At 41.9% G+C, this 13,877-nt stretch overlaps 3 protein-coding genes across 3 annotated transcripts; all 3 read right to left on the reverse strand.

Annotated features, from left to right (window-relative positions):
* Window positions 1–21: 21 nt before the first annotated feature.
* BYT42DRAFT_617758 (CCR4-Not complex component, Not1-domain-containing protein) lies at window positions 22–2,950 on the reverse strand (the record flags this gene model as incomplete). Its single annotated transcript, XM_051572210.1, has 10 exons — window positions 22–43; window positions 118–267; window positions 327–456; window positions 535–1,241; window positions 1,325–1,695; window positions 1,755–1,920; window positions 2,001–2,242; window positions 2,307–2,603; window positions 2,678–2,736; window positions 2,797–2,950. 10 exons carry the CDS (start codon window positions 2,948–2,950, stop codon window positions 22–24), a joined length of 2,298 nt encoding a protein of 765 aa, XP_051419342.1.
* A 6,897-nt stretch (window positions 2,951–9,847) lies between these two features.
* On the reverse strand, window positions 9,848–10,330 carry BYT42DRAFT_503984 (uncharacterized protein; the record flags this gene model as incomplete). The annotated part of the gene is made up of 2 exons (XM_051564945.1): window positions 9,848–10,038; window positions 10,105–10,330. The coding sequence occupies 2 exons, from the start codon at window positions 10,328–10,330 to the stop codon at window positions 9,848–9,850; spliced, it is 417 nt and encodes a 138-aa protein (XP_051419343.1).
* Window positions 10,331–11,601: 1,271 nt separating this feature from the next.
* On the reverse strand, window positions 11,602–13,853 carry BYT42DRAFT_122697 (uncharacterized protein). Its single transcript, XM_051562151.1, has 7 exons — window positions 13,820–13,853; window positions 13,698–13,748; window positions 13,507–13,609; window positions 12,527–13,440; window positions 12,242–12,409; window positions 11,777–12,175; window positions 11,602–11,673 (listed from the first exon to the last, which is right to left on the reverse strand). Exons 4-6 carry the CDS (start codon window positions 13,421–13,423, stop codon window positions 11,954–11,956), a joined length of 1,287 nt encoding a protein of 428 aa, XP_051419344.1. The 5' UTR covers window positions 13,424–13,440; window positions 13,507–13,609; window positions 13,698–13,748; window positions 13,820–13,853; the 3' UTR covers window positions 11,602–11,673; window positions 11,777–11,953.
* Window positions 13,854–13,877: the final 24 nt, after the last annotated feature.

Consider the following 13,877-nt stretch of genomic DNA (forward strand, 5'->3'; position numbering starts at 1 on the left):
TGCATTTCTATATTAATGATATTATACAATTCGCTTAATGGACCTGTGAACATAGATACCGTTCAGTCATTTGGAGCCATGCAACAGCATTTAGATTCTAGTCGAAGAGACATTTACCTTGATACATTATCGAAAAGCCGCTCGATATCCGGAGAGCAGTGCACAAACTCATAATTCCAGAACTTAGAATCCTTGATAAAAGTGATAAATGTGGCAAGTAAGCCCCAGGGATGCGGTCGATTGACAATCAATCGTTCCAATAGTACTCTATTCGATTACGTCAGTGACATATACTATTTGTGAACTATCCCTTGTTGATTTCTTACCTGGTCATCTTCTCCTTTATCGATTCAGGCATTTCCTCGAATAGAGACACCATCACCGTACTGAAGAAGCAGGTGTGACTATTTGGGTACCGCAAATGGTCCGCCATCGCACTCAACAAAAGATAAGATCCTGAACCAAAAAAAAAAAAGGAACCCACGTTAGTAATAGCGACCTTCTTTGTTTTCCTTTACAAGTGACATGCCGCACCTTCAACGTCCAAACACTCCAAAAGATTTTTATACACGCGGTAGGCCGGATTCTCCTTCAAGGGTACGTCTAACAGGGCACAACGGGCACCGAGGTATAAAACCAGCGCGCCCAGCATGTCAGGTCGATATGGTTCCTCTTCGGTTGATGGCCGCTGAATCAGTGTGACACAATCCGCAAGAAATGGGTCGTGTGCTTTTGTCGCGTTTCGTATATAGTCGTCTACTTTGGATACAAAGTGAGCCTGAGCCAGTGTGTCCATATAAGAAGAAGTGATGAGTGCGGGGTCTTGCTTCGATTCCAGCAACTGGTTCATCTGAAGGTCGAGTGTGAAGGGATCCGGTAAATGCATTGTACGCGGAAATGCGCTGAGCACCATATTACGAAGTTGGATACAGGAGTGCGGGATCACCTGAGCAAACGCCATATAATTTTCACAGAGAAATTCAGGAAAATCATGGAGCAGCACCACAAGGAAACGCAACGTCCCTTGATAAAAGGCTTTGGTGGCTTTTTGGAGCGCTTGTTTGTCCAGTAATGGACCGAGAAACTTGAGCAAGGCCAAGATAAGTTTACGACATATTGTCCAACCCTGCGGGTCTCCCGTGACAAGTAACTGCGGTATAAACGCGCGATGGGACAGCAACTGGAGCCAAGAGAATGCGAAACCAGTAAAGTTGAGAGGTTGCAATGTGTACAAAGCATCACTGCAGATATAACATTATTAAAACCATCGTCATCATCATTACCATGTAGGGTTAGGGCGGGGTTGGGGAACAGTAAACCTTACCTGAAAGCGACAAGGATACCTGCATTGAGTGAGGGTTGACGAATTTTGTTCAACTCCGAGTACAGTGCTGTCAGTAGACGCATAAATGGTTTCTGAACAAATGCCGGTCCTCTGCTCTCGTGGTGCTGCGCCAGCACTAGAATCACCACCGAGAAGGAATGTATAACAAGTTTCATCTTGCCCTGATCATCCTGATCACCAACACGCACCAAATACGCAACGAGTTTTCCGTAAGCGTCCATCAACTGAATAGCACGCCGCTGATAAGATGCTCCTAGGCTTTTCGAAGCTAGGAAACGACTGACGCACGTTTCTGTACATAACCGAAAAAAGAAACATAGGTTGTCATCATCGTTGCATATCTCCAAGATCTATGATGACAAGATTCGTAAGTTTGCGCACCCTTTGTGAAGTCTACCGGGAGGTTTACCTTTTTGGCCACAGTCTTATACATAGACTCGCCAGCTAGAGGATGCTGAGACAATCGAGTCCACTCCGCCAATAACAATCTCAATCTTAAGCAGTCAATGTCCTTCTTAATGTCGTGATACGGCTGCTCAACTGACTGCTGCAAGACCTCTAATAAGGCAATAACCCTAATAAATATAAAAATCGGAAAAACAAAATGAAATTGAAATTAGCACGGGCCTTGAAGCATCGCGTATAATCGAATTACTTTGGAGAAGCTTCATTGTTCTCTGCCAATTTCCTCAGGTTGATCATTGTGAGGATGTGATCCTCGAGAAATGTCATGGGCGTATGGGAGAGAAGACATATGCGGAGTAAATCGGCGGCGAAATCCATGACCAATGCGCGTTTTGATGTATTGAGTTGTTTGGCCAACTGAACATCGTATTCTTCCAGCGGAATAAGTTCGAATCGGATCATCATTGCCACCACTGGAGCGTTATACTTGCGCTAATCCGCGGTTGACCAGCAAATGAGAGATCAGGATATTTTGGGCAGAGATCAAGGAAAATACCTCATCATCGGCATACACGGCCCATGCCAGGGCTTCTTTTGCAACCGCTGCTGATTGTTCCAATAGGCTATGTAAGAAGTATGTGTACAGCTCAAGACCAAAGGATGTAGTACTTTTGTAAAGTTTGAACATGACGGTTTCGACAAGATTGGCTAAAGTCTGGATCGGGGCTGTGCTCTGGGAGATGAGTAAAGGGATTTGACGGATCAGCAAGTAGATATCGTGATTGGGTGGAATGGTGGCGATGGATATCAAAGTCGACTGATCCACGACTTTATCAATTTCCAATAGCATTTGCTTAAGTAAGAGCATTAGTGAAGAAAAAAAAACTGATCGATCGGGGGGAGATGTAAGCTGTCAGCCTTTCTTACCTCGAGTTTTGCGTTGATAATATCAAACGTATTTGGCATCAACGATGATGGTAATAGATCTGCAGGTAAGAAAAAAAGTGAGCATCCTAGAATTGATCCGATTTTAAGTGAATGCTTACTGGACTCCATGGTTAACGGGATGGGCGGTGTTTGCTGTGGTTGTTGTTGCTGTTGCTGATGCTGTTGCGGTAAACTGGTTGGCGTCGACTTTTGTGCAAACATTTCGTAGAGTCTCATTTTGGAGACAGCATAAGAATGGTGAGGAGACGACATGAGCAACTAAGACGCAAATCTCGCGCTGGGGAAGGGAAAGGTCGAACGACTTGTAAAAAAAAAAATCGAATGAAAAAAAAAAAAAAAGAAAATGCGAACCATCGAATCAGAGACAAAAATTTTTGTTTTGACAACGCAAACAAGCAAAAAGAATATCATCTACTGCATAACAAGAGTCATTGAACGTAATGATAAAAAAAAAGTGTTATGTTGCGGAAACAAAAAAAGACACATATAATCTCCAAGTTTGATTTTGTTCAATAACGAATCACTCTTTTTTCAATTATATTTGGCCGCCAAAAAACCGTCAATGTAGCTGTCATGCACACGTGAATTGCCATGTGCAGTTACGGTATCGATGAGAGCATTTTTTAACCTCACTACAGAATCCTACTATGGCGGATATTGCCAACCTTGCAAATCATAAGGAAAAAAGCTGTTATACAATGCGCATTCAAAAAGAAGCCCAATGGAAAACCTATTTTAGAATTTTTGGAGGACCAGCGGTGGTCCAACTGTTTCAGAAAGTAAAGTCGCTAATTTTGAGTTCTGACGTCGTGACAAAAAAATAGCCTGTCCCGACAACAATGTTGACGGATCCAGAAGACTCGTTTACGTGTCCTGTGCCTCGTTTATTCTTTTTGTCGCTTAAAATTAAGTATAGGCATTCAGAATAGATACGAAATTTCTTATGAAGATGAACAAGGGCACGTTGTTGGTGAGAACGGAGTTGACCCCATGGACCTTGTTTGCTGATGAGGATCTATTCGCTATTAAATCAATAAGTTCTGAATAACAGGACATTATTTGAGCTTTTTAAAGACGAAACTCAATTAAATGGACAAGTATCCCGAAATAAGCGACACTAGCTTGCGATGGATAATGCTCCTATCCATAGCTCGGCTGTTATAGGTAAATATATTCATTCTCCAGGATATCGCTACGTATATCTTCCACCGTGATCTCCTGAGTTTCATCCATTGAGCAGTTCTGGTCTGTTTGGCAAGAGTAAGGTGAAGCGAAATAAACTATTGGAAAAAGAAACATTAATGACTAGGATCAGTGAAGCAGGCAAAGCCTATATTAAACCGATTTCAAAAAAAAATTTACATTCTGTTAAATGTTCTGTAAGTGTCTCTACAATTTACTGTATATCTATATAACAAGCCGTACACCCGCTGTGCAATGGATGCCACCTGCTACTGGACGTCGCCCCCTTACATTGAGCGACATTCGTCAGACAAAAGCCTAACGCAATACGGCATAACCTGGGCGAGACTCTTGATGGAACTTTGGTATATTAATGTCAATACTCTGGCATACCGTACAGTCATGATTTCCAAACATGTGTGCAGCAGCACTTATTGACTCCCTCAGTCCCGTCCCGCCCAAGGTTATTGGATATTTTTTAAAAAAAGGAGTTAATAAGCTCTTTGATTGATTCAAATGCCGTCAAGATATTTTTACCTTTGTTATGTGAGGCAGCAGATATCCAGAGCTTCCCGACCGAAAAAAAGAAACGATACAAATATAAAAAAAAAAGTAAATACAATAGGTGCGTCTGTAAAAAACCCCTAAAAACCCTGTGGGAAAAAAAAAGGAGGAAAAGACTGCAAGAAGGTCTATCGAATAAAATACAAATATACATACTACAAACTACAAACTACAAAAATAAAATGGTCGGGAAGAAGATCAAAGACAATACCACGGGAAGTAACCCAGGTGAAGCCAAACTGAGGAGGACGCGTAAGCACTTCCCGATGAATAAAAAGAGTCACACCGCCGACGATGCCCTTTGACGACAAAAACCGGATTGGCCACATTTGATGCGCGAACAAAGTAGAAAGACTTGGAGGGATGGATGGCTTGCCAGAACGGAAAGAAAACCGGAGAGAAATCCAAAAGCTAAAGAAAGGATAGAGAAAAAAAGAACAGGTAAGTTTTTTCTTGTCGAAAAACGGATGAGTCACATCACACAAAACGTACCTTTTTTGATATTTAATCGACTTGACCGGTTACAGATACACGCGAAATAAACCATAGTCTGGATGATGGATGATGGGTGCGAGGGGATGCAATGATAGGGAGGGTTATTAATAAACAGAAGATAGAGGAGAAAACCAAAGAAAAAAGAAAAAAAAACGAAGACAAAATATATGTGGATTTCCCATGAATGAAACAATAGTTACCCACCGATGCATGAATTCATAGATCGAAGCATATCTGCTCCATGTATCACTCGATCATCGAAAACTGAATAGAATGAAAGGGCATAAAAAGTATAATTGACAGAAAAACCAAACTAAATGATGCTACAAAACACCAGATCGTCGTATCGTCAATCACCTTTCTTCAAAAAAGAGCTCCACTCACATTTTATGTGAACGGCGACGATGCTCTGTTTAACCACAACTGGCGCAAACGGCATTTGCTGCTGATTGTTTCGCCTATTACCGTGGAAGTGGGTGGCGAGGCATGGTTGAAAGATAAAAAAAAAAAAAGGTTTAACAGGTCCTGATAACTTGGTGTAGATCATGTGATTATTGTAGTGCTCTCAGTTTTACTTTTCTTGGTGTAAATTTAGACAAAAGTGTAATGAATGGCAGACGGGGCGCTTACTGCTTCCGTATTCATGGAAGTGTTTACCACTTGATGGGATCGCTACTTGCTGCTAATGGCCAACGATCTGCATTTGCACAAATATACGTCCATGATACTGACAACGAAATATCAAATCGACATGCAATTGCAAGCCATCTCGCGCGAGACACCTTGGAAGTACTTCAGCAATTAATGCATGAAACCAATCCTTTCGTCCATCTTTTCAAGACAATGGCCCAATACATAGAGGATAATGGTGGTGCTTCCAACATCGGAATGATTATTCGAGCTACTGAAACTTACTAAGCTAATCATGTGGGATGAAGCATCGATGATAAACCGGTTTGCATTTGATGCAGTAGATCGAACATTTAGAGATGTGTTCAAAGCTGAAAACCCACGTCTGGAATCCGTACCGTTTGGAGGAAAGTTGGTAGTGTTTGGAGGTGATTTTCGACAAGTCCTGCCTGTGGTTCCCCGAGGGTCGCGTTCCGATATCGTCAATATGTGTATCAACCGCTCTGCTTCTTGGGCGCATGTGCAAACATTACGCCTGATGACCAATATGCGAGTTCAGAGACCACAACAAAACGAAAGTCCACAGGAACTTCAACAGTTCAGTGAAATACTTGCTACGTATCGGTAATGTGACAGAGCCTACACGCTTGAATACAAGCTATATCAGCATCCCCCAAAGCATGGTAATTCCTGAAGAAAACTTGCAAAATCTGACTTCAGCTATATTTTATGACTTTTGGGAAGAGAATCTTTCTTCGCAGTACCTTACATCCCGCACTATCCTTACACCGAAAAACTCTGACGTTGAAACAATCAATGATCTCCTTTTGGAACAGTTTCCAGGAGAAGCAACAGAGTATCTAAGTGCAGATAGCGCCTGTGATGAAAGTCAACAAATGCTGCATACCGTGGAGGTTCTCAATTCGATCAATCCTGGATGCGTTCCACCACACCGACTCCTACTAAAAATAGGCTGGCCTGTCATACTGCTACGCAATCTCAATCCATCCAACGGTCTTTGCAACGGAACGAGGATTATATGCCGCTCATTCCAACAGTTTGTGATCGAGGCAGAAATTGCAACCGGGAAACATGCAGTAAAATTGGTGTTTATACCTAGAATCAAGCTCAAGCCCACAGAAATGCAATCTCCTGTTGAATTTCAACGACCCCAATTTCCAGTGGGATTAGCGTTTGCAATGACAATTAACAAAGCACAAGGTCAGACCTTGGATGCTGTTGGACTATATTTGCCGGCGTCAGTATTTTCCCATGGACAGTTGTACGTTGCTTTCTCCAGAGTCAAAAAACCATCTGCACTGAAGGTAATGCTTAAAAAAGAAAGTTCATTTTTACAAATTTCAAATGAACATTTCACCAAAAATATAGTATACCCTGAAGTCTACCAATAAATATCCCCAATTGTGATCTTGAAGATCACGGGCTCCACCTAGTCTACATAGTTAAAATCTTTGGGAAATTACCGACTTTGTAAATCACATGATCTACACTAAGTTATCAGGATCTGTTAAACCTTTTTTTTGCCTCGCTGCCCACTTTCACGATAATAGGCGAAACAATCAGCAGCAAGATGCCGTTTGCGCCGTTGTGGTTAAACAGAGTATCGTCGTCTTTCGAATAAAAATGTGAATAGAGCTCTTTTTGAAGAAAAGTGGTTGATGATACGACTGGCGTTCTTCTGTAGCATCATTCAATTTGGTTTTTTTTTGTCAGTTATACTGTATATGTCCTTTCATTCTCTTTCAATTTCCAATGAATCGAATAATACATAAGCAGACGTGCTTCGATCTATGAATTCATGCATCAGTGGGGTGACTATTGTTTCATCCATGGAAAATCATATATGTTTGTCTTCAGTTTTACCTTTCTTCTTTTGATTTTCTTTCTCTCTCTTTCTGTTTGCTTGATAAACCCTCACTATCATTGTATCAAGATCCCATCCGCATCCATCATCCAGACCATTCTTATCCCGTGTATCTAACTTGGTTAAATCGACCACCATCCTCAAAAAGGTAAGCGTCGAGTGGTCTACCATCGATTTTGCTCCGGCAAAACAGACTTACCTCTCCTTTACTTCCATCCTTCTTTTAGCTTCCGGTTATCTCCGTTTTCTTTTCGCCTGACAAGTTCTGGATACTACAAGTTTACTTCTCGCCATCCATCCATCCATCTGGCGAAACGGGATGACGTCAAAGGCCATCGTTGGTGGTATGACACTCTTTCTCATCAGAAAAACGCTTACGTGTCCTCTTCATGTTCCTCTCCTTTGGATTGCTTCTTATCATATGGTATTCGAGTTGTCTTCCCGATTATTTATTTTGTAGTTGATAGTTTGTATTTTGTATTTTATATTTCATGTACATATTCTTTTCGCAGTCTTTTCCTCTTTTTTTCCCACAGGGTTTTTTATGAGGTTTTTACGGACGCGACCATTGTTTTTTTTTTTTTTATCATCATGTACTTTATTTGTTTTTCTTTCTTTTCATTCGGGGGACTCTTGATATCTGGAATCCAACTCGAAATTACCGTCACTTCTGGCCACGTCAATATTTTTTGCCTGCTCAAGCTGACACCGCCGATCCATCGCTTAAGTGTCCCTGGAAGCAATTTTATTTTCCGCATCGAAGAAGAAGCTTACCTGGCGGTCCGTATTCATCGTTTTTTTTTTTTCCGGTACACCATTTGGTTCAAGGCAAGTCCAATTTTCTTTTCCTTTGCTATGATGTATAATGAACGTATACTGATTCAAAAAATTTTCAATGTCATATAATCCAAGTCATGTCAAGCGATCAATGGCTATTGCAAACTCAAATAACAAAGGTAAAATATCTTGACAAAAATTTGAATCAATCAAAGAGCTTACTAACTCATTTTTTTTAAATACCCAACATACCCACACATCTTTCTAGATCTATCATAGCCTGGGCGGAATGGAATTGAGGGGGTCAATCAGTGCTGCTTTGCGCGTGTTCAGAAACAACTCACGTTGCATGGTATTGCCATAAGGTTGTCATTAATATACCAAAGTCCGTCAGAGTTCTCGCCCAGGTTATGCCGTGTATGCGTTAGGCTTTTTGTCTGACGAAAGTCGCTCAATGTAAGAGGGCGGCCTCCGGTGGCAGGCGCATCCATTGCACAGCGGGTGTACGGCTTATGATTGGAATATCTTTCTGCGGGTTCAGGACGTCAGATTGACGACTTTTAGCACTGGCTTCAAATGTGTAGACGTGTGGAATAAGATGGTAGAGGACAGTAAAAAAAGTCACCTGTTGAGACTCAATAAAGGTGATTATTCGAAAAGAGAGAAATAGAATAAGAAAAAGGCCATCAGCAAGTTGTGGATTCATTGAAATTGAGAGTTGATAGGCGAGCCTAAAAAAGAGGTGTGGAATGACAGTCTGGTGACTCAGCGAACCAAGTGTCTGCATTTTAATTGGGTTGGCGAAACCGTGTCTCTGCATTAATAGCTTGGCGAACCACGAATGCGGAGCCCACCTCTTTTTTCTCTTCTGCTTTTTCTTTAAGTCTATGTCGTCAATGTCTGAATGCACCGATCTAAGCCTATCTCGGGCTGCCTGCATGGTCCTTGGTTTGGAACAAACAAAACAAAACCGGCTTCACACAGTCGCTAAAGTACAAGAGTGGGATGTGATTCCTGTATATGTTGCTGGTACCAATCCACTGCGGCCGACCTTGATGTCAAGAACCGTACAAGGGATATATCCATCTTATTATATCCAATACGCAGACGATAGTAAGTGTGTTTGTGGTCTCATTAATAGGCTTGTGGCTAACATTAATGTGTTCAGGTGACCAATGTGGCGGCTCCTCATCGTCTTTTCCATGAACTATATCGACCGTTGCTTCCAATGAAAGTCTGACCCATTTCGTCCAACGAAGATTTTGCAGCTACTAGTGAATTTCGATAGATGTTCCTTAGTACATCATTGCTAATACGGATATTATTACTTTACCTTGCAAACCTTAACTGGGGATCATGAAATACATTTTTAATAGCCGGAAGTGGCCAGTCGCTGATAATGCTTGAAATCATCGCCTCTTTGTTGTTTTTTTATGATTTGTTTTATTTTTTGGTAAATAATTGAATATAGCAAAAGGAAAGGAAAGGTCTGAGTCTGAGAAATTAGGTCGAACGTTTAACACAGCCAATCCTGCAGTCAAAACGGTTGATCGTTTCTTCGTTCGTCAGTAAGTCATGACGTGAAAAAAGATCAAATGTCAATCTGCGGTCGACGACTATTTGTTTGATTTGTGTGTACAATGTATTTTTTCATCAAATAAGTTAATTTTATCCACGGATGGCCTCATCATATGTCCACTATACCTGATAAATGCACGAATATAATTCGACTCCGTGCTTAACCCGGCAAAATCGATGACTACCAAACGGATGGGCTTAAATTTTGTTTTAAGCAACAGTAGCAGATCTATAAAAAAAAAAAAAAAAAAAAAAAAAAGTATCAATGCATTGAATAGAAATATCATTCACGTACTTGACATATCGCCATCGCAGCTTCTGATCAACCCCATATGGCGCGCATAATTCTCGTTGTTGTCACGAGATTCCAACGGTTGATTGGCGTCGCAATATGGTGACACGTAGACTTCCGTGCACAAGCATCTCGTGCGCAGACGATGCACCATTTCGTTCAAAAGTTTGCATCTGGTGTTGATGCGCTCTTTGCCCTTCGACTTCCTTGCATATCCGATTGTTGCCATCGGATGATGTCGACTATGTTGTTCGTATCTGGCAAGGTCTTCGATGACGTTGATTCTAAGTGCTTATCCAGCAATATCCACAGCCATCGGCCTTCGACCTTTTTGCCATTTGACTTCATGGTTACGCGTTCACCCCACGCGTTGCAGCTGTTAATCCAGTCCTCTATCCGTTTATTGACACCAGAGACGGCAACAACATATATAGGGACCAAACCCATATCTTGTAATCTAGGGACCAATCAAGGGCTGGGCAGCCTGCCTGAGATAAGCTTGAATCTATGCAATTCAGACCTTGAGGAAACAAGCCTTGGATAGTGCTTCCTCTGCAAAACGCAAGACGGCCTGCGCGTCGTCCACTTCGCACCAAGCCCGAAAGGACTCCCAGAGAAGGTTAAAGAAATTCGCATGCTCTGCTTCATGAACGTCTCCATGTGATCCAAAACGGCCTTCCTTCTTGCTTCAACGATAGACATGAGCTTCGTTTCGATCCTTCTTCGAAATGGTGCAGGTGCACAATTAAGCAGAAACGAGAAAAAGGAGACACGCGGCAAAGGATGACGTACGCTGGCAAATTATATTTCTCGAAAATGATGACGTGCGCTGGCAACTTTTTCTTTAAAGGCATTTAGGGAGTGTACCAAGTGTGTTGGCCAAAAAGAAAAGCGGGCTCCACCTTCGGGGTTCTCCAAGTCCTCAAAATCAGGACCGCTAGTCCCATACAAAAAAAAAAGACCGGTTTTTCTTTATCTTTTTTCGATCTCAGGAAAACGCATCCGGATTCACGCGGTGTGACGGAAAAATGCAGAAAAAATTGTCGGAAGATCGACATCAGAAGATCATCGACTTTCTTATTAGGTTTGGAACCGTTTTTATTTTCTCAAGATCTATAAAAAAGCCCTGATTCACATCATCATTTCTTTTTTCTCCACTGCTTCTCTTCACATCCAAATCTTTCATCGAAACAATATACCACAAACTATGACTTGTAAATATACACCATCCTCTTCCAAAGCTGTTTGCCATGGCGATAACTCGCACAACGCTCCTATGAAACCTACTCAATGTTTATTCAGCACAAGCTTTTGCAGCTGTTGTGGAGTCGACATTTCTCTCTTTTGCCATGAATACTGGTGCCGCTACTCACGATGATCGCCCTTTTTTTTTTGTCAACCGAAATATCCAACTTTTTGATATTATACCTCGCCGTCCTTTTCTTTCCTTTTCTGACACTTATTGTATTGTACACAATATCCCATGTAAAGATCGCCTGAAATGTCTATATACTTAACTTTTTCATGTACACATGCCCTTTATCTTCTTTTTGTTATTTATTTTACGTATTCCTATGATGAAAATTTCCACCTCTTGTAAATACGCGCCAACTAGTTGCTTTTTCTTTTCTTTTATGAAATATAAGCTTTGCCTGAAATGGATTAATTCACCGACATCATAACGCTGTATTTTTTTTATCAGCCCAATTTGCCACCAGAAGGTGGAAAAGGGCGGTTGGACATAAGAACTGTCGTTCTCCCTATCTTTGTCCAATTCACCATTTTTCCCCTTACAATAAAATGCAACCGATTAATAAAAATACAGATACATCTTATTGTAATAATTTCACTGTCATTTAGGTCTATCATATTTGCTCTTATAAATCCAGGAATTTCCCATAATGGATTGTCCTTGCTTGGCGGCCATGCGGTAGTACTTGGCTGCCATATACAAGTCCTTTTTAACCCCATGGCCATGATAATAACAATGTCCCAAATCATTCTGCGCGTCCGGATCCCCCAAATCGGCTGCGATCTTGAAAAAGTAAACCGCTGTTTCCTTGTTTTTCTTACACTACAATATGCGCAGGGTAAATTTTTCACACGCTCTTCATAGGAAAGCTTCAACTGCAGCACTTACCCCCCAACCATGACGAAATGATACGCCAAGCTCATAAATAGCCATGATCAATTCACCTTTCGCAGCCGACGTATTCACCGTGTTGGACAGTCCCTCCAGATCCATCACCGCATGTTCGGCCGCTTTCTGCAGATATTGAAACGCCAAATGCTCGCTCTTCTTACATCCCTTTTTTCGTGTTTCGTTTGATTAGTTTTCAAAAGCTAACAAGATTTCCCATGACTTTTCGTTTGATAATAATTTATAACCTTAATTTTTTTTGGTTATCCCCCATCATACACTTACCCAGCCATGTCGCAATGAAACACCATAAAGAAACAGAGCCATTGGGAAATTTTGATTGGCGGCCTGACGAAACAACTCAGTGGCCTTTTCTAGCTGGCCCGCTTCATGAAACTTGATACCACGATGCACTAGCTCTTCTGCCTCGCTGCCACCAATGAATGACTGTTTCTTGGCGCTAGTTTTTTTCGCCGCCCCGCAGGAGCCTCCGGGTGGTTGGGGGGAAGGTGACAGAAGCGTGTTGGATTGCGGAGTTCGTGGTGAAACACTGAAAGTGGACGCGCTACTCAAAGGCGAAGCTCCGCTGCGAGAGGACGCAGGCGTCGTCAAATCCTGAATAGACGACGATCGCGGTGTTAGCAAAGCCGCTCGGTTGGGTGAAGACGACGACCGAATAGGTGTGGGCGGAATCACCAGAGGAGGCAATGGTTGCGGATGACGAAACGACGGTTTGCTGTTGGATAGATTTGAATTCACGTGGGCCGATTTGGAAGGGACAGGTTGCAGCATGAAAGGTGCATCATGGTTGCTCACGGAAACTGTGCTAGTACTGATGGAAGCAGCCATTCTGGGGGCTGTTCTGGATACAGATGGTGATAGTCGTTCCATTGTGTGATGGTCGTTACTATGAGATGAAGAGATCACAGCAGCACTCGCACAGACCGGTTTGACGGGCACTTCGATGTACGCTTTTTGCATTGGTATTGTTTCCACGTATTGTACGCGCGATTTTACAAGAGTAGGAGGAGACATGGTTCGAATTTCAGGACGTTCTGTATCTTCGGTAGGTTGGAAAAAGTTGATATTGGCAATAGGGGAGGTCGGTGATGAGATTTTGGTTTCTGGAACGAGATATTGTGTGCCATAGATGCTTTGTGGAGTGACCGAAGTCTGCATCATGCTCGATACGTTCGGCTCTGCGTCATAATCAAGTAAGTTGACGATTCCTAGGAATTATTTTTTTCACATTTTTGTGTGTTTACCTATGTACGTCTCACGAGGCACATGCACATCGTAATTGTTTGTGTGGGGATCGATGAGCGATTCTCGATCGTGATATGTTGGATAATAGTCTTGTTTATCGAACTATATTACAAATCAATTAATATAAATTCATCAAAGACATGGCGTCATGAAATAAACTTTGTGGTGAAAATATAGATAAAGTCATTACTTGATATTGTCGTTGATGAGCCAAGTTGCTTTCGTACACTGGTTTTGATTCCTGGAAAGAATTTCAAATCAACGGCCTTGAGAAACAGAAGGAAAAAGACGACAGGTTCATCTTGGTCTTACCTGATCGCGATGAGTGTAATTAGGAATCAGTCTAAATCATCATGTCAGACGGCTGCAG

This window comes from Radiomyces spectabilis, assembly GCF_025331425.1.
Source record: "Radiomyces spectabilis strain NRRL 2753 chromosome Unknown BYT42scaffold_14, whole genome shotgun sequence".
NCBI lineage: Eukaryota > Fungi > Mucoromycota > Mucoromycetes > Mucorales > Radiomycetaceae > Radiomyces > Radiomyces spectabilis.